The sequence below is a fragment of the Sycon ciliatum genome, chromosome 2 (assembly GCF_964019385.1).
Source record: "Sycon ciliatum chromosome 2, ocSycCili1.1, whole genome shotgun sequence".
Taxonomy (NCBI): Eukaryota; Metazoa; Porifera; class Calcarea; order Leucosolenida; family Sycettidae; genus Sycon; species Sycon ciliatum.
In genome coordinates, this window is record NC_088644.1 from 24,252,708 (window position 1) to 24,279,865 (window position 27,158).

Genomic DNA, 27,158 nt, shown 5'->3' on the forward strand with positions numbered 1-27,158 from the left:
GGCAATTTGGCAGAAAACCTTATTTTTGCATAAAAAATGGTGAATCGAAAGCCGACTAATACCACTCTTGCACGCCTCCAGTTCTGTTTCCACTCAAGAATACTACTCTCCCACCCCTCAAGTTATTGTTTCTATTCAAGAATATCACTCTCTCACGCCGTGAGTTTTGTTTCCACTTTCTAGCACCAGAAACTCACGTTGTGTAGCTTTAGTGCCGAAAGCAGATGCACAGCAAGCCATGGGTGTTGCTCTTTCTACATGGCGGCCATGCATGTCAATGGAATGACATTGCTGCAGTTTCTCTGATGACGTGAGTGTTCTATCATATTGAACTGCTACTCTAGTATTCAGTAGCAACACTGATGAAAGCTCGGTGTGTACATGTATGTGTATGCACGAATCTGTGGACATGCTTGTGGTGCTTTACAGTCGAGAGGACGTTCAATGCTCATGGCGCAATGGTGTAGTGACCCTGGTACAAAGGTCATGAGGAAAATGCAGGACGTGGCTAAGTTCCTTGTATGGGAGTTCATCATGATGCTGTCCATCAACCCGACATCATGTGTCCTTCCGGCAGAGTCTGAATTCATGAAAGACCTGTTGTTGGACATCGCTCGCCTGGAGAACCCGAACGTAGCCAATGATCGTAAGCGAATTCTGTACTAATACCAATGTTCAATGTCACAATTAGGGCCGAAACGATTATACCGATTACTCGTATATCACTCGTTATGGATGAAATCGATAATCGTTATGATCGATAACGATTATGACTGTACAGTGCGAGAGCGGTCATGACGTCAGTGCATGCAGACCATGCATGGCATCATGCACGCGCGTCATGCGCACAAGTACATGAACGTCGAAGTAGACGTGCATGAAGCCGTAGGTCCGTACAATCATTGCGCGCTTGATCCTTTTTGGGTAGTCGTACATAGTCACTACATTCACTGCACTAGTCAGCGTAGCCGGAAAATGTAACAACCGGAAAGCTTCATTACTGTTAGGTTGTAGCGAAACTGTGAGTGTGGCTGCCGTCCTTCTAATTTGTTCAGTTCTTGTCAAAAACTTAGTTAGTTTTGATTTTTTTGGCGAGGAGAGCAGTGACAATGCTGCCGGCTGGAAAAGCGAAAGTTGGTCTGACCAAGAGATCGCCAGCGTGGGCATATTTCGAGGAAGCTGATAGCGTAGCGAGATGCAATTCGTGCAGCCGCGAGTTCGTCCGTCAAAGCGGCACAACCAACTTGTTCCAGCACCTGATTTCTGCTCATAAAGACCAGTACGCCGCTGCGGTAGGGAAAGGATCAGCAACCCAGTCGACAGCAATGGCGACTACCAGCAATGTTGAGCGCAGTGACAATGCGACGAACAGTGCTGGAATGAAGCCCGTCACGTCGTTCTTCGGCACAGATAACTTGCGAACGTGCGACAGCAGGCGCTCAGGCATGTTGACGGAGTCGATCATCGACTGGATTGTCGATTCCAGTCGACCCTTCTCCATTGTAGAAGACAGACGACTGATCGTTGATGTTTAATGGCAGAGGAACACTGCTCATATCACGTTGCAAATTTCATTTTGGTCTTTTTGGGGCCTGTGTGGATCTTTCACCCATACGTACCTTTATATAGTTGAACAAATTTAATTGTTTTTGCTGTATACTGATGTCCAACATGACACGTATAAAACTTGTTCGGAAAATCGGTAAAACCAATAAATCGATCGTTAGTGTTATTGGTTAATCGTTAAGGCAAAATGGGCAATCGTTTCGGCCCTAGTCACAATGTGTAATAACTGTCCCAATACAACTATGACACTACTGTACAGTTATGGCAAGTGAAAATCGAGTATCATGGGTTGAACAGCCACTGTGTTTGCGTTGCTAGCAGCACACAAGCACTGGACATTTCAAAGTAAACACAGCTTTGCTCCTTGTCACCGTCACCAGCCGTACGCCTGTGTTGTAGTTGTTGCTGCTGTTCTCAATGTTCTCTTTGTCATTGTCATTATCTTACATTGTATATCGCTGTGTTTGTTCGTTTGCTTGCTGCTCACTGTCTAGTTCCCATGAAGGAGATCAAGGCGCAAGCAGCAACAGAAGTTGAACCTCTCATCACGTATATCTCTAGGCTGGCTAACCAGGTTACGGAGTTTTTCATCTCCCTGAGTCGCATGATCAGCTCCACGCCACCGCGTGAATCATCTCGTGCACGTCTGACAGCCCAGGAGCTGGATGTGCAGCGTGGCTTCTCTCTCACGCTCAGTACAAGGATTGTGGACACCGTGCACAGTTTCTTTACCTGGCGACCTCCTGTGGAGAGTCCTCTGATCCAGCGTGTCTTGTAAGTCTCCAACCGACTCCCTCACACATCCCCATACATACACATGTGTGCTAGAGCGAGCGAGCAAGCGTGCATGTGTGCATGCATGCCATTGATTCCATGTCTCGATCTGTGTATTGATTACATGTCCGACAGACCTTTAGAGGACCTGTGCACGTGTATGCTTCTGTGTATTCTGTCCTTGTTCTACACAGGCCTCCGCTTTGGTTTTGGTACTCAACTATGGTGGGAGGAGTGATGGCTGATGATCGATTCCTCCACTATCTACAGTACTACCACTCAGTAGTTGGAGCAGCAGGCAGTGCTGCTCTTCTTGAGCAGTTTTTCGAGTAAGTCAACATTTCTGCACAGAATTCTACAGCATGCCGGTTTTTTTACATTTTCCGTGACTCTCAAAAGGTTAACTGTCATATTGTGCCATAGTTGCACACCGGGTCGGCCCTTCATAGCTTAGGGGCTGTATTAGTTTGCAGCCTGGCATCACTCCGAGCACAGGCTCTATGTGTCGCTGCGCCCTTTCCCTTCCACCCCGCCTTTGAAAGTGTCACCATTTTACACATGCTGCAAGGCGAGCGATGCGCTGGAGAGTTTGAGTTCCCAGTCGTGAGATTACGCTACCAGTCCGCACAATGACTCCCCTGCAGGTTAACGCAACTATGTCCTACAGTACTTTGAAGACATTTATCTTATCTACCCATCCATGTGCGATATTCCTAATACGTGTATGTCCCTTTACATAATTGCCTTGTTTTCTGCTGAACCTGTGTAGGTGTTTTAAGAGCACGTTGAGAGGTGGCCAGGACGTGGATCTGGACAATGCACAGGTGGATGTCAGCGCTCTGCCAAGTAAGGTTGTTATCCGTGCTTCAGTTATCCACAGTTCACTCTTGAGCATGTGCTCTATCGAAGCAGGGAAAGATCCACGTGTGCTTGCTTAGCTGCACGTCTGTTAGAGTAATGTACAATGTCTCCTGCCTGATGTGGATTATACTGCTGTTGAGATGTTGACCGTGTGCGAGTCCAACTAATCAGGTTGTGTTTTGGGAATGTTGATGTGCATGTAGTGAAGAACATGTATGGGTTTTGCTTATCAACCCGTTTCCACTCATCCATGCATCTTTTGCTTATCAACCCGTTTCCACTCATCCATGCATCTTTTGCTTATCAACCCGTTTCCACTCATCCATGCATCTTTTGCTTATCAACCCGTTTCCACTCATCCATGCATCTTTTGCTTATCAACCCGTTCCCACTCATCCATGCATCTTTTTTTCCGTACATCTGCCCAGATATGTTGGGCGTGAAATCCGTGACCAGTTGCGGAAGTCATGTGCTGTTATTGCTTTTGTGCTGCTTGCCGGTATTGCTCCTTGGTTGAAGGGGGCTGCACACATTCACCTGTAACCACTGTACTTGATGATCTAGTTATTACATTGCATGTGTACTTTCTATGCCTCCTTTGCCACAGCCGGAAGCAAGGAGTTTATTGTTGCTTTCCTTTCAACATTGACAAGTATGGCAAATGCAGACTCGGTTTTCAAGTCCAAGAACAACAAAGTCTTCTCTGAGCAAAGAGCTCCTGCAGACACTCCGTCGCAGCAAGTTGTAGAGTTCACGGTGATCGTGCACAACGTATGTACCACTAAATACTTATAAAGCGTTCTGTGGAAGTGTGTAGTGCCGCTCAGTTTTAGTTTGTAAGTTATAGTGGCAGTGTGGCTGCAAGCGGTGTGAGACAGAGCCTGTGCTGGATGTGCGTACCGGCCTGTGCTGGATGTGCGTACCGGCCTGTGCTGGGTGTACTGAAGTACATAGCTGGCTCTTTACTACACAGTATACATTGATCATGCACATCCAAGTAGCAGCATTGCCTGGCGCTGCCCAGCCAAGTTCTTATCAGAGTTGTGCTCTTAGGCCTGCTGCTGATCTTCATTTGTACTCCATGCATGCATAATCGAATGTTAATGTTATATGCATGCTATGAATTGTAATTTTGGATTTTGCTAAGCACCTGTTTGCATTGGTTGTGCATGCATCTTGTTCTGCTGCAAGTGTTTTTTTTTTGTGTTTCCCCCTTTCTTCGTATAGCTGGCTATGAAGGCTATCAAATTACTGTGGAACATCAAAGGCATGACCTTTCCTATGGCTACTCAGATTGTGGCTCTTCTAGAGACATTGATTGTGTCAGAGAAACCTGTTCGCAAGCAGTTGGAGCGGCTCGCTCGACGCAATGCTACTCCTGCCTTCCCACTACCACCAGCTCAAGATCAGGAGATGGTAGTTGAAGTGGAATTTCCTTCAGCTGAGGCTGCTGCTGCTCAAGCGGCGGCTGTAGCCGCTGCTGCTGCTGTTGCCGCTGCTGCTGCTAGAGTCCCAGTCCCACCAGTGAACGAGGAACACTTGGGCCAGGTGAGTGTGTCTTCGTAAGGGTCCATAATCATAATTGCGTGTGTGTGTGTGGGGGGGGGGGGGGGGGGGGTATTTATGTATGTATGAGATAAGAGAGAAAGAGTGTGTGAGAGTACGCACGCATCTATATTGACAAATGTGGGTATGCATTTGTGCAGAGGCTGGGGCGAATGGAGAAATATGTATTTGCCAAGGACTCGTTAGATTTAATACAAGCTTTGATCAGCAAATCCAAGTCATCCCACACGTGCACCTTTGAGCAGCAAATCCCAGTCAGCCCACATGTGCACCTTTGAGCAGCAAATCCCAGTCAACCCACACGTGCACATGCTGGTTGGTGGTCATGTGTCGCATGGTAATTACGCGTGAGGTCGATTTTGCAGAACAACAGCCTTTGTGTGTTTTGCTACTGCTGTCGTCAGAACTTCTCTCTTCGTGTGAGTAGAGTCTGGTCGGTGATTTAGTTTGGCTTGAACGAATTAAATTTAGACCCTGACAAAGCCCCAAAGGCCCCGAAGGCCTCATTTCTATGCACAGGCAATGTGTTCTCCCCTCCCTCGATAGGCCCCTCTGGATGCAGAACCAAGTACACAGTCCACTAACATGTACAGCAGTTATGATGTGGTGTGCGTGGAACGAGTATGGCCATTGCAAGCCCTGCGATGTCGCCGTTTGCTGTTTTCTTCTGTGCCACGCTCTGTGCAGCTGACCGCCATGGGCTTCCCAGAGGGCGCGTGCCGACATGCTCTGCGTGAATTCAACAACAACCTGCAAAGAGCAACTGACTACATACTCACACACCCCATGGCAATCGATGAGGTAATTATCTGACCTACCTCGAGTGAATAATGTGCATGACACTGCCCTAGTATACACACTTGTGACTTTCTTGCAAGTCTGCACTGTTTTCTGCTGCCGTCGCCGCCAGTCTGATTGTACCATCTTACTGAGCTTGCTGGCACGGTGTAGAACTGACCTAGACCAGTAACTCTGCTGCCGCACTGATATATCTCACTATCCAGATTTGTTGAAGTTTGCTTAAGTGAATTTTGTGCTCACCATGTGGGGAGACAGGACAGATGTTCTACCATCTCAGGTTGTCGATTTATGGTGTTGCTTTATGTGCTACGGATATGTCACGGCAGGCAACCAATGAGGCCGTGCCTATGAATGAAGAGGACCAACTCGCACAGGCCATAGCACTGTCACTGGGCGGGCCTGCCGAGGAGGTAAGGCTCTGGAGTTGTGTTGTTAGGTCTGCAAGCTGCTGAAGACGTATGCTTATGAAGTTATGGGATCTGGTCCTTGCCTTTTGTTTGAACTCGACCATGCATGTTTTGCCAGTAATGGCCACTTTGTACAGGATATCGAAAGAGGGTGATGTTTCCTTCTCTACTGTACAACACGCTACATTGAGCTTGATTTTGTATGTGCTGTCGGGCTTTGATTTTGTATGTGCTGTCGGGCTGGTACATGTACATGTGACTTCAAATTTTGAAGCAACTGAGCCCCATTTTTGACTTGTCTGTGCCTGACCTATGTTTTCTTGCCGTTTTTTTGCAATCTGTTGTGTACCTAGCCCCAGTCAGCTCCCGCTGCTGCTGATCCTGAGGCAAATCAAGCTGCTGATGCTCCTGATGCTCCCGCTGTTGCCAATGCTATCGACACTGCGGATGCCGGTACTGCTTCAGAGCAAGTAGAACCTGTTGAGCAGCAAGCTGCTGCTGCTGATGCTGCTGATGCTGATGCTGCTGCTGATGCTGCTGCTGCTGATGCTGATGCTGATGCTGCTGCTGATGCTGATGCTGCTGCTGCTGATGCTGCTGCTGCTGATGCTGCTTTTGCTGCTGCTGCTGCTGCTGCTCAGGTTTACATGGATGCAGAGGAACCTGCACCAACAGAGCATGCTGACTCAGTAGTAGCCGAAGATGGAGCGGAACCGGAAGAGACCAGTGTCACGCCTGTTCAGCAGCCCGCTGCCGACGACTCTGCTGCCCCACGCTATTTCAGTGTGGAAGAAATGGAGGAGTTTCTCGGAATGCTGTCACAAAGCTGTTTCACAGTGCTGGAGCAGATTCCTGGCTCTGTCCACCGAACTGCCAAATTACTACGAACAATATTTGACAGAGACCTGTCTCTTCTAGAGCCCTTTGTGGAGCGCCTTGTGCAGCTTGTTGGTGAAGCTATGGATGTAAGTTATGCCATAGTCATTTTCTGAGTGCTGCCTGGTAGAATATAGTGGTTGTGTTTGATTGTGTGGTAGCCGTGATAAGTACAAGATAGAAGTACACGGGTGCTGGCTGGACGGCATAGCGGCTAGCTTTGATGCTTGTCAGCTTTGTGCAGTGAGATCTACCCAGAGCTGGGGTATGTACCGTATAGGCGCGAATAGAAGCCCGGGGCTCTATTTTTCCAGAAGACACCCAGAGGGGGCTTTATTTTTTCAATAGAAACATCAATTTTTCACACCTTTCAAGATGATTGCCCTTTGATTGCACACATCCGTTTCTGGCGCAGTGTGTTCCCATTTTTGCATGTCTCTACCTTGACCCCAGAGGGCCAGAGCGATCCCGTACCTCCAATATGGATCTAGTGATCCGCAAAGCACACTGTGTTGATCGTGCATACCGTACATGGTTCATGTACTGCACTACAACGTACGGACTGTGGGCGCTCGATTAGAGCCCCGGGCTTTTATTTGAGACGGGGCTGTATTACTTCGAATGCCTGTGACTCAGGGACGGGCTCTATTCGAAAGGGGCCTTGTATTCGCGCGCGTACGGTAATCCTTTGGCCGTCTCTAAACCAGTCTGTATTAACCATCTTCGTATCCTTTCCTGTTTGCCTCTCTTGTGTGTCTACTGTAGGCTACGCTGATAGAGTTTGGGAATGCGACCAAGCGCAACACTCCAGATGCACTTCCTGGTGTCGTACTTGCTCTGCCTATCGGCAACATTCTCACCTTCCGCTTGCATCTTCTCGCCATTCTTTGGAATGTAAGGGGTCGTCGCAAAAGTTTTTTGTCGTCCCTGAAACGAACATGATTCATTTGGGGGGGGGGGGGGGGGGGGGGGAGGGGGTGCGAGCCAAAATCGCAAGTCGACCGACACTGTACATATGACATGTACATGCATGCGATTTTCGTCGTCCAGCATAGCAAGCTGTGTTCGTTTCAGAGGGAGGGGAGGGGGTCCGAGTACGAAATGAACGATGTTCGTTTCAGGGACGACAGAAAACTTTTGCGACGACCCCTAAGCAGGGACCAGGTTATACATAAACATACAGCAGAGTTCTGCATGGACGTCGTCTAGTGTACTCCCAGACCATGGTTTGCATTTTGAATGTAGGAACCCTCCCTAACTTCGAAGGATCCCGTGCAATGCAGCATTGGGTGCACACTCGGTGCCGCGCAGATATCTAAAATCCCCGAATAGTGTGGTTTATCAGCTTCTTACCACCAACGTCTTTCTGAATTCCTAAACCTGCCTAAATGATGAACTTCGTTTCTAGTAGGTAAAAGGCATGACAGTACAGTCAGACCTCGCTTATCCAGTCCTCTTTTATCCAGATCCCTCGCCATCCGGAAGAAAATCGTTGCTTACCGATTTACAGCATATGGCATGTTTAGCATACATACAGTATGTGTACTGTTCGGTTAGCTCGTCAGAAGCAACAAAATACACATCATTGTTCTCTGCCTGTGGATGACTCCTTGCGAACTCCCACCAGCCTGTAATCAAAATTAGAACTTTGAATTACCACTTGTAGAGAGTTATTCTCGGTTGAGAGTTCGTTCTTGGAGAAAGACCTGGACTCGACGTTCGCAGTGCCTCTTTGAATAGTTCTGCTGTGTGGAAAGCATGATGGAGTTGGTTGTGTGTATGTATCTATGTGTGTACTTAGGTGTGTATATGTGTGTATTTAGGTGTGTATATGTGTGTATATTTAGTAGGGGTCAAACGGGTGTACCTTTAACTAACGAACGGGTAATTTTCTTAACGGGCGGGTTAACGGGTACCCTTTAGCAGCCATGTTTTAATTTTTGCGCAATTTCCATATAAACCATGATAGTAATTTATCTGTTCTCAGGTTGCATTTTGATATCACATTGTGATTCGCCAATTGATTTGAGTCTGATAGTTGCAGAGATAGATCTACTAGGTGCGAAAATGCAACAACAATGCAGGCATGCAGCTTGGAGTTGTAAATAATTGACTCCCGCCTGGAATGCACAATTCCAGCAGTGTTGTTTCGTACTGACCTGATCACCGAAATCCAAACGGGTACCCTTTTACTAACGGTACCTGGGATTAACGGGCGGGTACCCGGGTACCCGGAACACCCCTTTGACCCCTAATATTTAGGCATGTTTGTGTGTATGTGTGTGTGTGTGTGCACCTGCATTTTTTCCTATGCTCGCTATGAAGTATTAACATTTGTCATGTCAATCTGCGTGCGTATGACCTCCTACAGAGAGAGAAGATCTGTTGGCTCTCCTTTTCTGGTGTGGTGAAGAAGGAGTTCATGAGCAAGGCTGCCGCTCTTCTTGCTGTTGTCTTTCCGTTCTTTTCCGGAGCAAACGAAGTACCAACGTAAGTTTCAGCCTGTGATTTGTAATCGAACCCTACCAGTGTGGCATATTTCTGACTCTTCACCATACTTTCCCACAGCACATTGTTATAAAACATGTATGCATGATGTGCACTTTTCTTGTGCAAATAATCTACTTGTATCATGAAGAGCTCAGCACCATGAGTATGCAACTCTGATTGTGCGTCTATGTGCGGTGCTCTGCCCTTCGTCGTCAGTACGTAACACACCTGCATCACGCCCTTTACTAATGCACTCAAACTCACGAATCTCTCGTTTCAGCACAATCCTTTTCGCTAGATTCATTCCAGTACCGCCGCAATTTCTTATATTTGGATGCTTGAGCTTCAGTTCCGTATGAAAGTTGGTTTCAACTTTGAAGCCACAGGGAAATATATCATGTTTGTTTACCTGCGATACACTGATGTTGCTGCATGATGTAATGAAGGCAGTGCGCCGCCCATCAGGCCCGTAAAAAAGAGATCACTGTCGGATACTCTTGGTTATGGACTATTGGTATCATCCTGTCAGACTTTGTTGCATGCTAGCATTTTGTTATTGGTCTACCAGCTAGCAAGGGTAACATTGTGGAAGGGAACTGGTCCCTTACTGCAATTTTGTGTGCGGATGAACCAGCTCGTTTGCATGCCTGCTTTAAATGCTTTCCCCTTGGCTTCTATGTGTGTGTGTGCGTGCATGTGTGCGTGTGTGTGTGTGTGTTTCTCAGCTGGTTTACTGGATGTATCACTCTCTGCGACCTCTGCCAGGAATTCTATACTGTGCTGCAACACCGCAAGGCGTTGGAGGTTTGTTCACGATCTTCTCTGCATAGTTCACTGCACATGTTATTCTTGCTCACGATTGTTGCTAAAAGGGATCCAGAAGACTTTGAATGCTTCAGTGTTTTTCCTTAAAGAGATGCCGCTCCTGGTGAAGCTGGTGAGTGGCAGCACTGAGCAGGTGCTTGCAGCCTTTGCCCATCTACCATTGGCAGTAGTGCGGATTGTGCGGTACAGGTGTCGGCAAGCAAGCAGCTGTGCATCGTTTCTGCTTGTGCACAATATTACATCTGGGAAGGTTGGACGGTGGGTGCTCCGGCTGTATTAGCAAGTTACAAAGATAACTGTTACTTGGGACAGTCGTCCCTGCTCAGCTTGGATATGTATAAGAATATACCCTGAGCTGGAGTGTATATGGAAAATATACACCAAATACAAACCGAGGCCGAAGTGTGCTCCGGTTGTACTAGCAAGTTGCAAACATAACTGTTACTTCTGACAGTCGTCCCTGCAGTGCTCAGCTTGTATATGTTGAGTTAGTTGAGTACAAGCACGCACTTGTGTTCACTATGCATATGTAGACAGAAGTATCCACCCCAGTGTGGATAGTGCAACACCTATATCTGCTATGCGCTGTAGAGCCTTGCGTATCCTCCTCTCTTGAACAGGGATCTGTAAACAGATGTGTGCATGATTGAAAAATCCGTGCTTCGCTACAGACACACCAACAACATAATCAGTTGAAACTTGCACACGGTTGAAATCTCACCTGCAACTGTGATATGAACGGCCAGTGGTTGACCGGCGGTAACATGCACTGATCAATATTGTGGAAAAGTGAAGTCGTAGATGTGCTGTCATTTTTGACCTTTTTCGTTGCTCATGTCTGTGAATTGTTGGTGGTGCTTGTGATTGTCGGGTGCAGTTCAACTGCTTCGATTGGTATATTGGAGATACATTCAGGGATTCCTGGAGTCAAATTCCGGAGGCCATGCAAGGTCCGATCACGAAGGCTTTCAAAGAGCGCTATGCCACCGAATATGTGTAAGTTGTCATGGCTTGCAAAGTCTTGTATTGATGTGTGTGTGTGTGTGTGCGCGTGCGCGCGCGCGTGTGTGTGCGTGCGAGCGTGCGTGCGTGTGTTGCTCCCCCTGATCTGCCTGTCGGGGTTCGTGATGCCCAAGCTAACACACCAGCTGGCAATGCATTCGCAGGTTATCCAGTGGACAGGGTTTGGGAACTTTTGGAGTTAATAAATCCTCTAAACATTGCTGTTTAGTAGGTCCATGTAGTAGAGTTCCTAACATCAACATTGTAATAACATATAAAAGAGCATATTGTGTTACTGTAGAACTTACTCTCTTCTATCCTGTCGTGCCATTCCACGTTCTGCTAGATTTGAAGGCGCTGGTGACAACAAGCAGACGATATCTTTCAAGAGAATGGTCCAGGTTAGTCAGGACTGCCACAGCACCCTGATCCATGCGGATTGTTTGGATTGTCGGACTGAATTATTAGGCTGGCGAGAGTATTTTAGGGCGAACTGGCTGCAGTGGAGTCTGCACACGCTCTATTTCTCTAGCTCTTCATCTGCTCCAGGAATAGTTCAGTTCCCAGCTGGACTAATGCCAGCCATCTCGGAACGTTCATTGTATTGATGTTATATGTGTGTTCATGTTTCACATGCATGTCTGCAGTGTCACCAGAGTTCTTCATCTCCGACTCGCCCCGTCATGTTCACACTGCCGATTACCGGTCGGCATGAAGAGATGGCGCTGATGGTGAACCCTCCTGGTAATGTGTCTCTTGGTACCCTGGATGATGACCCACTGAAAGCCATTGGCAAGGCTGACCAAGGACCACTGCAACTAACTGAATCTGGCTACGGTGAGTCTTAGTTAGGGCCTGGTCAGACTGCGGCAAAATCGAAATAATCCTAGGATTATAATCCGAATCTCCATAGTAACTTGCCGCCAGAGCGGCAAAAGCGAGAGTTGACGCTCCAAAAAAAAGCAACAACGGACCACGCTTTTCCGCTCCAAACAGGATTTGACGCTGATACGCCATTGACGCTGATAATCACTGATTTTTTCATCTCGATATCGAGGAGCTAATTGGCCACGGACAACAACAAAACTCATAAGGATGGTTGCAAGGATTGCACTGAAGGTGTTGGCGATCCCCACGGTGAAGGAATTTGACGTCGTTCGTGGAGATTACCACTTGACGCTCGAAATGAAGTTTGAATTTTCACTCTCCCCACATGTGTAGTGTGATCGCGATTCAAATTCTGGACGCTGTTCTTTTTTCGTCAGGCAACCAAAATTTGCCGCAGTCTGACCAGGCCCTAACTGTATAAACAGAACTATTCGCCGTGAATTTAATTTAGTCTTTTTCGTCCAAGGAGCTTTTGGACTAAATTAAATGCCCGGCAAGTGTCGATTTGTCCAGCTTTTCAGTACACTCTAATGGTTCATGGACTAAATTTTCAGCCGGACGAACTCCCTTTCTTTGGAGTTGACAAAATTATTGACCAACTTAAACTTCCTGCTTGTACGGGTAGCAGCGCCTTGGAGGAAACGTATCACATTTCAGTTTGTTTCGAACTAACATGCATTTTCAGGATATAAACTGCAGTGTAGATATCATTTCCCCCCACCTTTTAGAAGTATACGTGAAGCTGATACCTTGGCAACTATGGTAGATATCTATCCAAGAATGCTTTTTGTTATCTGTATTCTTTAATTGTTGGTTTCTCGCAATACTGGTAGTTTGTATCAGTATCTTACGTTCAATGATGCGATTCTTGCAATACTGGTAGTTTGTGTCAGTATCTCATCTTCTCTGATGAGTCCAGGCACAGTGAGACACTGCACAAGTGAACACACGTGTAAGGCCACACGTTTTTATTTCTATGTTTCTCGTCCCCTGAAAAATCTAAAAACGTATGCGAGAGGTGGAAAAAATAAAAAATGACCACAAAATAAAAAAGGGTTACTAGACCTTTGTTCACACTAAAATCCACCAATACACCATGCAAAATAGCATCCATAGTTAGGAACTAGTATGTGGTAGGCCATAGGAGCTTCTATCACAATCTGTGCATGCGCAGCTAGATTGCACACAAAAAATGCCGACCTCGCATCATGTGTCGCGCAGGCCAGGCCACATTATGTACATGTGCATGAGTGTGCTGGTCCCCACATGCACAGTCAGTGCAGCACAGTTTTTTTTCTTCCAGACTCCTGAATCGTATGCGTGCAGGTGACGAGAAACATAGAAATAAAAACGTGTGGCCTAATGTCATCCAGAAAAGTTACTTGTTTTTTTGTTTGTTGTTGTGGGAAAGGGTTTGCTCCCCACACTGGAGCTCGCGCTATTCCGCCGACTTGACTTGACACTTGACTGACTCACGACTGTCAAGTCGGCGGAATAGCGTGAGCTCCAGTGTGGGAAGCAAACCCTTTCCTAATAATCATTGCCGAAGTCGCAACCACTATTTCGTACTGTTGCTGTGAGGTCTGTAAATTCTCTCTGAGAACATGTTGGTGTTGGGCGAAGTGACTGTTTGGTTGCGAAAGCAAGCTTATCTGATTTTATGGTCATTGTGTGTGTGTGTGTGTGTGTGTGTGTGTGTGTATGTGTGGTGTGTGTGTGTTGTGTGTGTTGTGTGTGTTGTGTGTGTGTGTGTGTGTGTGTGTGTGTGTGTGTGTGTGTGTGTGTGTGTGTGTGTGTGTGTGTGTGTGTGCATGCGTGCGTGTGTGTATGCGTACGTGTGTGTATGTGTGTGTGTGTGTACGTGTGTGTGTGTGCGTACATATTATGTGTATGTGTGTGTGTGTGTGTGTGTGTGTGTGTGTGTGTGTGTGTGTGTGTGCGTGCATACATATGTGTGTGTGTGTGTATGTGTGTGTGCGTGCGTGCGTACATATGTGTGTGTGTGTGTGTGTGTGTGTGTGTGTGTGTGTGTGTGTGTGTGTGTGTGTGTGTGTGTGTTTGTATGTATGCGTGTGTGTGCATACGTGTGTGTGCATACGTGTGTGTGTGCATACGTGTGTGTGTATTAAACTTACTGTGCTGTTGCAGAGCAAGCCATCAAAACTGGATGTTACATGGATTCCAAATTTTGCAATGATATCACACCGTGAGTGACTTTATCCTTTTCTTCTTCTTCTTCTTTGGGGGGGGGGGGGGGGCAATGGTCGTGGTGTTCACTAGGGAGTTGAGTAAACCCGGAAGAGGTGCGTTTACTGTAAATATACAAAATTTCGGCGCTGCAAAGTTTCGGCACTTCACGATTTTTGACATTTCGGCGGCGATTTATTTTCGGCGTGGGGTAGAGGGCATGGTATAGTGCGACAGATGCTGTGAAAAATTTCATCGGCGTTTTAATTTTGGCGTTTTGGGTCGGTGCCGAATATAGCCGAAATTAAATAGCTGCCGAAAATTTGTATATTTACAGTATCCTTGAGGGTGATGGCATTCCTAGCGATGCAGAACATTCAGTCGTATCCTTGTTTAGAGCTGCATCTGCGCCTTGATTCTTGAGGGTGATGGCGTTCCTCAGAATGTGCAAGATTCAGTCCAAGTCTCATGCAAACTGGAAATTCTATTTTTCTCTTTTTTCCCACTGTTCCTTGTTTGCCTGTTTCCCTTTGTTTGCTTCAGTGTGCTCATCAGTCTTCTGAATCCGAAGCTCCCAGATAACTTGGTTATGGCATCTGTGCTCATGTTGATGCGTTTCACCCGCCAGCCAGAGTTCGCTGCCACTTTCGCTGCCGACAAGAACGGCATAGACAATCTGTTGGCGCTCGAGTCGAAGGAAAGCATTGGCGAAATCCGCCTGTACATCAGTGTGATTCTGGCTCATGTCATGGAGGACCCAGTCACGCTGAAAAGTGTAAGCAGTATGTCTGTATTGCGGCGCGCTTGAGTGCCATTACAATCTAGCCGTACTGCTGATTCTGTAGATGGTGGTCTTCTTCGTGTGGTCTTCATTCTGCTGTTGACACATTGTTGTTGTTTGTTTGAAATTTTCGTATTCTCACGATGGCCTGTGGTCGATAAGTTGTTGTTTGAAATCTTTTAGGGCATGTTCGATTGGTAGGATCGGGATCCCGATCCACCGGATCCACTGGATTCGCACCCTTTCGATTGGTCGAATCCGGATCCGGATCCTTCGGATTTGGATCCGGTCAACCCACCTCGGGGAGCAGGGTTGACCGGATCCAACGGATCCGAATGTGACCTTTGTGCGTATATGGCGGGTAAAAATCATTTTTGTACACATTGTGGTACGCGCACATGGATGGAGATAGAGCTTGTTGACTTTTGGTATGACGCACGCGATGAGTACGACATTCACCCTTTTGGGTGACTTGTGAGCGCCATTGTCAACATGGCAACAGTCAAGGTCCAAAATAAAGTGTTCAGTTGAATCTGAAGGATCCGAAGGATCTGAGATCTGGATCCCGATCCCGATCCTTACCAATCGAACATGCCCTTATTCTCACGATGGCCTGTGGCCAATAAGAGTTGTTGTTGTTGTTGTTGTTGTTGTTGTTGTTGTTGTTGTTGTTGTTGTTGTTGTTGTTGTTGTTGTTCTTGTTGTTCTTGTTGTTCTTTGTATCTGCGGTGGTGTTCTGCTATCTTTGTAGGTGATGGGCAATGTCCTGGTGAAAGCCATGAGCAAACAGAATGATCACGGTGTGCGCAACGTCGATCATTTGCTACGCCTACTTCAGCCTGCCATGATGCGCAACCCAGAAATGTTCAAGGCCATCATGTCCGAACACATTGAGTTTGCGGCGCCGGACAAGCAGCCGTCGCGGCATGTCAACAATCAGACTGTGCCCGTGCATAAGCGCAGCCATCCCAGCAATGTGCAGCTGCGCAATGCCAGCCAGATTGGTCAGCGGACCGTGTCCCGCAAGTACTCCCAGGTGCAAGCCAACATCACGCACAAGCTACTGGACAAGCTTGGCCACATGCTAGGTACAGCAGCGTACGACAGCGTACAACAGCTTTTGCTGCATGGCTTATATCAGGGGCAGTGCGTTGCAGTTGACCGCATCCATAATAGTGTTCATGTTTGTGGTTGGGGATGATGGGCTAGGACACTTGAGAGGTGGGAAAGAGAATGGTGCCTGGTAGCAGAAGTCGCCGCATATGTGTAGGATGGCAGGTGCATGCCAATCATGGTCATTATGTGCATGCTGAACCTTGGTTGATTTTTTAGGGGAGGGGGGGGGGGGGGTGCACGTGCCCCATGTCGGCTACGCGCCTGCCCAAGAATCCCTGGAGAACTGACTCTTCCCTGGGTGCTAACACAGTCCTTGGGGAACTTACCCTTTTGTGGGTGATGCCACAACCCATAGGGAACTGACCCATCTGCGGGTGATAACACAGCCGCCTAACTGCACAGGTAGAAAAGGTTTAAGCGGCCTGATCTTTGGCTACAAATTAACCAAGGGCTAGAAGATTGGCAGACAGTATTGTCTCATCTGGATCTGGTGTGCGTGCAGCGGCATGCGTGCACATGTGTGCTGCATGTGTTGTTTTAATTGCCAATCTTCCTGTAAAATTGCTACTGTTTTGATGTACAGATGTCACAGCAGCGAAAACAAAGGAACTGAAGTCGCAAGAGTTCTTATTGAAAGTTTTGGCAGAGTTATCTCTGACATATGAAGCATGTGCCGTCACTGTTCTCAATTGGAAGTATTGCATTGCCAATCAGTTAGCACAGAAGGTGAGTTTGCAATGTGTGTGTGTATACATGTGAGAAACGAACACATGCAAGTGGTGCATAGCAGACATCGATATTTTTCGAGAAACGAACAGGCACTCAACCCCCCCCCCCCCCCCCCTAAAAAAGACTACAGTAAAACCTGTAACTAAAGACCACCGTGACTAGCGACCAGCCTGGTACTACAGTAAAACCTGTAACTAAAGACCACCGTGACTAGCGACCAGCCTGGTACTACAGTAAAACCTGTAACTAAAGACCACCGTGACTAGCGACCAGCCTGGTACGAAAAAAAGAAAGAAGTAAAGTTAGCCGGATTCGCGGCCGCATCACCTGACGTGTTGAGGAACACATCAAGCAAAGACGTTCGCATCGGCGGGCCACCACTTCGCCCATATATCCTAGTGTCGAATGCAGACCTCACAAGTGAGTCAGGGGAGTGGGTGTTAGTCTCTCAGCTAATTGGGCGTGTAAAAGCCGTATAACCCCGTAAACCGCATCCTTGTTACCCTCACTCCGAGCAAGCGAGTACCTAGTTCACCGTGGGTGTCTGCACAGTTTATTGCATGTAAAGTGGTACTTGCCCGCATCACCGCGCTATGTTATGAGGGTGATTTCACGTAGCCATCCCTATTCTCTCTTTTTGTTGGTCATATGTAGTGTGTTTAGTAAGCTTGTGTCAACTGTGTGTATATGTGTGTCTGTCTGTGTGCGTATGTCTGTCTGTGTGTTTGTGTTCACAGGACATCATGCATTTTCTTCTCCACATTGCTTTGACGACTAGTGAAGAAGGCGATAAAGTGAATGTCAGCTCGGCTGCATCAGCACTGGCCTGCAGTCTTGCCTGCACCTCCAAGAAAAGTCGGCAGCAGTTTATCACGATGCTTTGTGACTGCTTGCGCCGAACATTGGACAAGTGTGAGTCAGTTGAGAAGCACTTGCACCTGCAGGCGTTCTGCAAGTACTTGATGCCTATCCTGCAGCAGCCGTATCCGCATAAGGAGTCTATCAATGCCCTTGCAGCAGGCACTGCGCTGGACCCGAACATGGCAATGATATTCCATAGCGGCATGCTCAACCTTCTTGCAAGCATACCAACCAGATTAGACTTATCGAGCCGTCTGCTTTCCAAGACCATTGCAGAGCTGCTGCCTCCACTATCCTTCCTCACCACCGTTGCCCATGTCTTCAACATTCCCTATTATGACCTGGAGAAGGCTCTGACTGCAAAGAGGACTGGCGGAGACAGCACATCAGCTTCGGCCCAAGCCCGAGAACGGTCAGGAGGTCACACAGCATCTGCAAGTGCGTCAGGCATGCAGTCATTCGCTGTGCGCTCCATGCTGCAGCAAATAGCGCAGTCAGCTTCCAATGCTGAAGAGGCCATTGGTCAGTTCGTTGAGTCTTCTCGCCTTGGTGGTGTTGGCTATCATCGCTACCTTGCGTCAGCTGGTCACGGTGCATCAGACAGAGTAAGTGTTGCGATGGCGTTGCTTCCTGGCCTTATTCTGGTCGTCAGTTGCCTGTCTTGACCAGTCATATAGTCTCGGCCTGTCGATTTTCTTCAGACCTGCATCTGGGAATGGACCACCCGGACCAACCATGCACCCCACTGCCAATATAATCTAATTTTGCCTCCTCCCTCTGATTCCACTTGATATGCACCGGAGAGTATGCCTGCCACCGCAGACATAGCGGCTTCCTAATTAATCAATGTCTGAATTGGAAATTGGGAGTAGAGCATTCAAAACAAATACTAATGTTCCTATCTCATGCACTGACGGTCGTGTTGCCATCAAATTCCGTCTGCAGATACCCCCAAGTATACACTTTTGAGACGCATGCAACAGAGGCGAAAGGATGTGCAGCTTTAACTTCAAGTTTCACGCATTTCAGCGATCATCAGACAGCAGCATTTGGCATTCACACGTTCGTGCATTGAGCTGCCTCGACCGGCCTCGTTTTTACTTTTGAGACGTATACCTAAGTCTGAAATTGACAAAGAAGTATTTTCAAAAAATTCACACCAGCACAACATCACACATGCAGTGCTGCCAAACCGTCCGATTTTTCGGACATTGTCCGATTTTTGAAGGCTCTTCCGAAAACTGGTCCGAAAAGCAGCCAAAATGTCGGAGATCATTACTTTCCTATGCAAAAGTCCTGTACTTTCACTTTTCAGCGCAACTGAAGGCACAAATCACTGTACATTTCCTTCTAAAAAGGCTAGCGCTTGGCTGTGGAAATGCAAAGTAACATGCCTGGATCAGGCTGGATGGCATGTACACTGACAGTCTGTACGGAGTCAGTGTGCGACCACACCAAGATTACATGAAAACCCGGTTTTCATGTACTCTTGCCACACTCATCATTACAAAATTCATGACAACTCTGGGGTTACCATGGCAACGAAGCGAATTTTCATGGTGTTTTAGGCGATATTTTTGAATTCTCTGTAAAAATTTGCTGAGGAGAAAAATTCGCACCATGTGGGCGGTGAAGGGTGTCCGATTTTAGGCGGAAATTATTTGGCAGCACTGCACATGCATGATCCACATGCATGATCCCTACTTGCCCACCCGCGCATACGCACACACGTGCACGCACCACACACACACACACACACACACACACACACACACACACACACACACACACACACACCATTTGACGCATTTGACGCCTATCGCTGGAGGCGATGATAGCGATGCTACAGCAGAAGCCATAGCAGCTTGTGCTCACACTCACACACACGCGCACACACACACATACACACACACACACACACACACACACACACACACACACAGACTGCCGCCAACCACCACTATTAACTAGCATTGACACTTCTAACCGAACGTGATAACGTCATACGTGCACGGATGCATATTTGAAGATATGCACTGCTTTTGTTATGATAATGATGCTGGGCACTTGGCATTCTTGTGCCTGTTTGTTATGTACCGTAAAGTACCGTTGATCCACCCCCTCTCTAATTCCCGCCCCCTGTCGATTTTCTACCTGTGAAGCGACTTCGGCGTATACAACGAAATACGATGTTGAACCGACGCATGCACTGCTGTACACAATACGTGCCAATCCAGGATGAAAATGTGCACAATTCAGCACATCGAGTTTGATTTTTTACGTTGTACATCGTACTGCACTTGACAGCATTGATCTAATTCCCACCCCCTGCCCAAAACCCAGCTGGGAAGCGACATGGCTTGGGGGGGGGGGGGGGGGGGGGGGATCAACGGTATTTTACGGTACATGTACGTGTGCAAATGTATTTTCCATGGTTTTGTTTGTATGGATTGTTGGAGCTGTACATGTTCTTGCATGCCGAATGTGTGATTTGTTCCTTTCTTTTTCCTTGCAGCAGCATATTCTCACCACCCTGGGACAATTTCAACGTTCTGCATCACTGGCTGCAGGCGGCAGTGGAGCTAATGCAGGTGACAATAGTATGACGCCTTTGATTGCTGCTGCTGCAGCAGCTGTCGACGCAGCTCAGCTTAGTTCTAGCCATGCACTGGCGGATGTTGGTGGCCACTTTGCCGATGCTGTTCTTGGCGAGGGTGCTTCGCTGATGCCCTTTGGCGAACAGGGCGCCGACTCTGTTGACTTTGCTTATAGCGATGATGAAGACGATGTCGATGACGATGAGGAGCAGGATGTGGAGGTTGTGGAGCTGGATGAAGATGGCCGGAGCGGCACGATAGCGGGCAGAGCCTCGGCTTCCAGTGCACCTGCCACTGCTACATCTACAGCTTCTGCTGCTGGTGATCTTGACCCTGAGGACGATGAGTGTGATGGCCGTGGGGACAATGAGAGTGCCATGGATAGTGACAGTGAAGGAGATGATGATGATGACGACGATGATGACGATGACGATGATGATGACGATGATGATGACAGTGAAGACAGTGACGTTAGTAGTGATTCAAGTAGTTTAAGTGACCACCGTGTGCAGCACGCCGTGCATGATCATCCGCACGATCACCATCACCACCATCACCATCACCGCAATGACGACATGGATGAGGAGGATGAGGAGGATGAGGATGAGGAAGATGAAGATGATTTCCACCACCACCATCATCACCATCACCATCACCACCATGGTGATATTGGTGGTGTGGATATCCTTGGTGAGCTGGATGCTATGGGCCATCTGGGTGAGATGGAAGAAGAGGAATTGGATGAGGGTAGTGATGGTGATCAACCAGATACTGACCTAGAAGGCGATGCTGATGTGGAGTCTTATGAAATAGTGGATGACCAAACTCCAGGTATCAATGCACCCATGGCTATGGCTGGTAGTGATGGGTCGTTTGAAATGGATCCTGAGATGCAACTAGCCGAGCTTGCGGGTGGACCTGACCAGTTGCTCCGTGCAGGATTCAATTCAGGTTAGCTATTATATTGTGATGTGACTGTGCCAGCAGTGTCACTGCTTCTGCTGCCACCGGCGCTGCTTCCGGTCTGCCTGCCTACTTGCCTGCGTGCCAGTCTTACTGATTGGCTGTTCATCTGTCTATCCGTCTCTCTCTCTCTCTCTCTCTCTCTCTCTCTCTCTCTCTCTCTCTCTCTCTCTCTCTCTCTCTCTCTCTCTCTCTAACTCTATCTATCTGTCTCTATCTCTCTCTTTCTTGACTCACTTGCTGTATCTATCTCAACCATACATACATGTATGTATGCTACATGTGTATAACTAAAGAGCCACATACCGTATGTGATCTCTTTCCATGATAGGCGGTGAGGGGACAACGATCTGATTAATTTTGTCACACCATTACAGTCTCTCTGTGGTCGATCTAAATGGAAGGGTTGCTCTGTGTTGGAATGACAGCAGCACAGCTAATACTTCCATTGTCTCTCCATGATGTTTTGGATCGAGACTGCAAAATTCACAATGACTTACCACTGTTTGTTTGCATGGCTGCAATCCACTCTTGTCATTTGAGAATTTCCCCAATCTCGCTCCAGAATATGGAACATGTCCAATCAGGCAGCCCTGATATGGTGAATATTTGTTCACATTGGACTATCCTTGGCAGAGGGGAAAGAACTAGGAAGCGGTGTGCCCAGTGTGCCTTCTGGTGGCTCTTTGAATTATATTTCCGTCTGTACTGACTTACATTGCTGCCTCTCTTGTTCTGCTGCCGCTACCGCTACCGCCCCCGTCACGCAACCGCGCTCCTGCTGCTCCTCCTGCTGTTGCTGCTGCTGTGCTGCTGCTTTCTGACTTGTTTTGTATTTAGGTCAGCTGCAAGCTGTCGTGGATGAGTACTTGCTTCGCAATTCCAATGGTGACAGCAACGCTCGCAATTTCAGCGACTTCTTCTTGGCTGACCACCAGCCGATCTACCGTCCCCTGTCTATGCGCAATGCTACCACCATGCTGCGTGCAATGCACAATGCAACACAGCCTCCACGTAATCCTGAGGGTCGCACACTGGCCAATCTGCACAACTTTGCTCAGACCAACTGGTCAGCATTCCCGTCACCCAACGAGCCGATCGGGATCACACGGCCAGTGTCGGTATCGTACGGCCGCTCAGACCTGGTCAGCATGCAGGCCAACCCACAAGCACGTCAGCAGAATCCATTCTTCGATGACAGTCAGTCAAGTGCTGACAGCTTTACGCCCGGTGGAAATGAATACAATTTCTCCCAGGCCAATAGCCAGTATAACATCACGATCAGTTGCAATCGGCAACGACCTGTCAAATCAGATGATCTGGCTGTGCTAGGCAAATGGACACTAGCCAGTCACCTCCTGGATGGTAATGCTCCTGTCCTCTGCTCTGCTCTTTTCAGAAACACGCTGATGGTCCACTTGCGCCAACATTATGAGGCTTTGCTCATTAAAGCAGCCGAGGAGCATAAACGCAAGGCAGCGGAGGAGGCCGAAGCTGCTGCTGCCGCACAAAAGGCGGCTGCTGCTGCTAAGCAGAAAGATGAAGAAGCCACTGCAGCAAAGGCTAAGGACAGCCAGAAGAATGCCACAGCAGCCGAGGGAGAAGCAGAAAACACAGCTGCTGTTTCTGTGTCTGCACAGTCAGATGAGGCAACTGCTGCTAGCACTAGTGCAAGCGCTGGTTCTGGAGGTACTGGTGGCATTGAGCAACCAATGGAAGATGGTGAACAATCGTCGAATCCTGTGAATGCATCCTCCGATGTGTCTTCTGCTGTTTCCAATGCATCGGGAGGCTCAGCTTCTAGTTCTCCTTTGGTTTCTGTGGCAGAGCTTTCTCTGACAACTACTCCACCGCAGACTGCTGCTGGCAGTGTTGCTTCGAACAGTGCTTCAGCTTCTGCCAACGCTCTAAGCGGGGAACAGGCTAGCGGTAGAGAAGATATCGCCCAGCTAGATGCGCCCAGCTCAGAAACTGGCACTGCTACACCTGCTACTGCAAGCGAGCCTGTAGCTGCTGTTGGTGTGGGCTCAACGCTGTCTGATGCCACTGGCAATAATGCTTCTGCTGGGTCTGCATCTACACAAGCTGCTGCTGCTACTACTGCTGCTGGTGCTGCTGCTGCTGCAACCGCTGCCGGTGGTGGTAGTAGCATTGACACTGCACAGGGTGGAGCAAGTACCGAAAATCATGAGGATGGCGTGCCGGATGAAGTGGACCCTGCTTTCCTGGATGCACTTCCGGAGGAGATGAGAGCTGAGGTTTTGGCTCAGTTTGAATTGGGCCGCCAGGCACGACAGCGTGCTCAAAACATCAGCCAGAACGCTGCTGCAGTCGCTGCCGCATCTGGTACAGACTCGGCGTCAGGCAACCCACTTGTCAACCCGGACTTCATTGCCGAGTTTCTTGCCGCTGCACCTGCTCACATAGCTGAAGAGGTAAGGAGGAGTGGCTTTAGTAGCATTGGCTTAGGGTCGTCCATAATTATCCATCTGGAAACAGCTATCCATTCTAGCTATCAAGTCAATATATTTTTCGTTCAAAGGGGGGGGGGGGGGGGGAGGAGGGTCAGAACTTAACTTTTTTGTTTTGTGAAAACTATCGATATGCTGGATGCCCCTTATTTAACTTGTAAAATTGTTTAATCCTCTGACTGCCAACCTTTCAAAAAACTGATCCATATGGTTTGATGCCATTTTTACTAACTTGTAGCCCCCTCAAATATTGTTGGATCTTGACAAATGACAGCTCCATGTCTTTTAGGAAGGCCTTCGCTATTGACTGCATGTATCACTATCGGCTATTGATGCACGACGAAGCTCGAAGCTCCTGCGCAATCGGAATTAGAAGTTGTATGTACTTCCTCCGACTTATTAAAATGCGCGGTTCAGTTTCAAGTTGTAGTACAGCACGAAGACAGATTGTGTGTTCAAAATATTTTGCACAGCAACAGCTATGTACATGGCCATCACATTGAGAGGAAAATTAGTCGCTCTCATTTGACGAGGAGTCTGTGGATTCAGCGGTTTCCTCGCTGGGTGCTGCAATTCTGGCGGCCATTTCATCGCGGACTTTCTCAGCGCTCGTCACAAGTCGCTTTGGAAAGCTCAGGGCGTGGCGACTCGCAGCAGATTTCGTCTTTGATCTCGCCCGTGCTCCAATGTGGTGTGAGTAAGTGTTATCACCGCGGCTCTCGATGATGCTTTTGAAAGATGCTTAGAAGCATCTCCACTCTCCATCCACTCCGCGGGCTACTCAGACCAACATTTCTTCACAGCCTCCATCAAATCGGCGACATTCACCTTCGCGACGAGCTCAGTGTCGGACTGCAAGCTGGCAAAGAACGCCAGGTCAATGCAATTTAGGTCGGTCGATTGAGGCGGCTGCGTGACAACAACGATGTTGATGATGATCGTTTCTTTTTCCCGTGCAATGACCGGTGCTTCAGCCTAGTTCAGGTTTGCTCTTGCAGCGTGGGGCCCCCGCTTGAAACCACCATCGCTCCTCACGCATCGAGTCACACACGCCTTTTTTGCTGAGCATGACACGCCGATACTCACTGGCTTGTCAGTTTCGCCAGCTACCGTACCCGTCTGTGAGTCAGATCGCTTCCGAAAAGCCTTGTGTTGCAGATGGTGTACTCACGCCGTAAAATTTCGCAGCGACATGCTTCAAATGCCTCGGAGATCGCTTCTCCTCACTCATAGGGCTTGCCATTTTTCTCCAAACTAACCTATGACCAACTGCAATAGGTGAGGAGTTGTGTCTCTGTTTTATTTTTGTGAGACGACAGGTAGATCGAGCGGAACAGATCGATGAATTGAAACGCACATTTTAATAAGTCTGAGGAAGTATCTAAATGCCTAAATTCAGCACCTACTGTTGTGTCGCGTATCAAAGCATGACCTGTATAGAAGCATGCCTCGAATAGAAGCCGATTTTCCAAAGTGCGCCGGGACACAGAAGCACGATTTGAATAGAAGAACATGTACTTGCACACTACATGTGTGACAATGTACACTGAAGCGTAGCTTGAACCCCGCCTGCTTCTATACGCGACATTACGGTATCGGGAATGACTATGGTGTGCTCTGCCTTAGCACCTACTGGGTATCTGGGATGACTATGTTGTGCTCTGCCTTTTTGAATTCTGCTGTATACTGTCTTATTTGACAGTAGTACAAAAATAATTGTTGGAAATGTGAAACTTGAGATAAACAAGACCTTCATATTATCTTACCTGTTCTGTGCTTTTCTTCCGTTGATCATGTACAGCTTGAAGCACAACAGAGACAACTAGCGCAGCAAGCAACACAGGCCAACAGACCTGCCCAGCCAGCACCTCCTGCTGAGCCGGAAGCCGGTTCGGCCGACTTCATTCGAGCACTAGCCCCGTCCATGCGCGCATCTGTCTTGGCAGACATGGATGATGAACACGCTCAAGCTTTGCCCGATGACTTGCGCGAGGAGGCACGCCGACTGCGTCAGAGCCGCCAGCTAGATGTCGCCCGCCGCATACAAAGACTCCATCCTCAGGCGGCAGTGGCTGTCTCTGCCCAACAACTGCTAGAAAACCCAGGCCTTCAACAACTGCTAGACCCCGCAAGGCTACGTCGTGGCTTTGCTCGCGAGGTTTTGCGTAATCCTCCTGGAGCTGTGCCGCTACGTCATTCACGCTTCCTAACCCGACATGGCCATCAGTACGGACAACGAGTGCCGGTGACTGGTGCACCAGACAGGCGCCGCAGTTGTGTGGAAGTGATGAGCCGCGACAACCTGGCAGCGATACTACTGCTCATGATTCATCCTGAGATTTCGCTGGACGTCACTTTCCTCGGTGAGATCCTGAACGCTGTACTGCACGGCGAGGGCGTGCCACAGTGGTTCCTTTGTGCTATGTTGGCTATCATTCATCGTGCTCTTGGCTATGATCTAAGCAGCAAAGCTGCCGGCCAAGATGAAGAACAAGCAATGGCAGTGACAGAAGTAAAGGAGCTATCTCTCAGTGCACTGGCAAGCAGCCAGGCTTCATCTTCTGAGAAGCCTCTTCTAGCAGAGGAGGCGGCGCGTGGCGGAACCTTGGCCAGCAAGTCATCGCTGTGCTGGCTGAGTATCCCATGCTCAACATCTGCTCACACTGGCTCTGTTCCGCTACTGTCTCTGCAGTCGAATGAACTAAGGTTTGCAAAGAGCCTTGTACCGACAATCCTGCGCAATGCAATGAATCACCTACATCGCTTTGCCTCTCTTTTCCCGTCAGCTTTGCTGGTCCCCATCGACTACGCAGGTGCAGCATCAACTGCAGCTATTCCCAAGTCCCTCAAGGCAAAGCTGTGTGATGGTCAAGGCATGCACGCTACTCAACCATGTGACCTGTGGAGACGACTGCAGGGTATCAATAACCGCTATCTTGCCTGGATGAGTTGCTCTGCGGATGATGCTACTGCTTCTTCTAGTTCGGAAGGACCCTCTAGCAGTACTGAGCTTGGCATAGTTGCTCAGTCAGATATCAGCTCATCTCTGATTGGTCGATTCCTGGGTCTGTTAGATAGTGTGCATGTGGCAGATAACCCCGAGCTGACAGAACTGATCCTGAAGCTGGCATTCAATATGGCAAAGCGCTTCTCCGGCCCACCTCCTTCCAGGGATGACATCTCCAAGAAGAAGAGAAAGCGCAAGAAGAGCACGTCATCTGGTGACCAGACCGATGGTGATGCACCTGCTCTCTGTTTTGAAGTTGAAGAGGAAGCCGTCTTCAATCATGATAATCGTGTCATGCAAGGATGTAGACATCCTCAAGGTGCAACACTACAGGACCGACTGGGCCTTTCCGATATGGTATGCGACAAGGCGGAGAGGTTTACAAGTGCT

At 48.3% G+C, this 27,158-nt stretch overlaps 1 protein-coding gene across 1 annotated transcript in view; it reads left to right on the forward strand.

The window, feature by feature from the left end:
- The window catches only part of LOC135809317 (E3 ubiquitin-protein ligase HUWE1-like), a 62,795-nt gene that overhangs the window by 28,247 nt on the left and 7,390 nt on the right, over positions 1-27,158 (forward strand). Inside the window, exons 28-50 of the mRNA XM_065322651.1 lie at positions 430-646; positions 2,061-2,340; positions 2,535-2,669; positions 3,110-3,186; positions 3,809-3,972; positions 4,429-4,749; positions 5,455-5,568; positions 5,895-5,978; positions 6,329-6,940; positions 7,617-7,745; positions 9,223-9,341; positions 10,067-10,145; positions 11,044-11,162; positions 11,515-11,569; positions 11,816-12,005; positions 14,205-14,262; positions 14,787-15,018; positions 15,776-16,112; positions 16,724-16,866; positions 17,607-18,335; positions 20,246-21,278; positions 22,131-23,725; positions 25,563-27,158. The exon at positions 25,563-27,158 is cut by the window's right edge and continues 595 nt beyond it. Coding sequence (XP_065178723.1) covers positions 430-646; positions 2,061-2,340; positions 2,535-2,669; positions 3,110-3,186; positions 3,809-3,972; positions 4,429-4,749; positions 5,455-5,568; positions 5,895-5,978; positions 6,329-6,940; positions 7,617-7,745; positions 9,223-9,341; positions 10,067-10,145; positions 11,044-11,162; positions 11,515-11,569; positions 11,816-12,005; positions 14,205-14,262; positions 14,787-15,018; positions 15,776-16,112; positions 16,724-16,866; positions 17,607-18,335; positions 20,246-21,278; positions 22,131-23,725; positions 25,563-27,158 — 8,418 coding nt within the window. The remainder of the gene's footprint in view (positions 1-429; positions 647-2,060; positions 2,341-2,534; positions 2,670-3,109; positions 3,187-3,808; positions 3,973-4,428; positions 4,750-5,454; positions 5,569-5,894; positions 5,979-6,328; positions 6,941-7,616; positions 7,746-9,222; positions 9,342-10,066; positions 10,146-11,043; positions 11,163-11,514; positions 11,570-11,815; positions 12,006-14,204; positions 14,263-14,786; positions 15,019-15,775; positions 16,113-16,723; positions 16,867-17,606; positions 18,336-20,245; positions 21,279-22,130; positions 23,726-25,562) is intronic.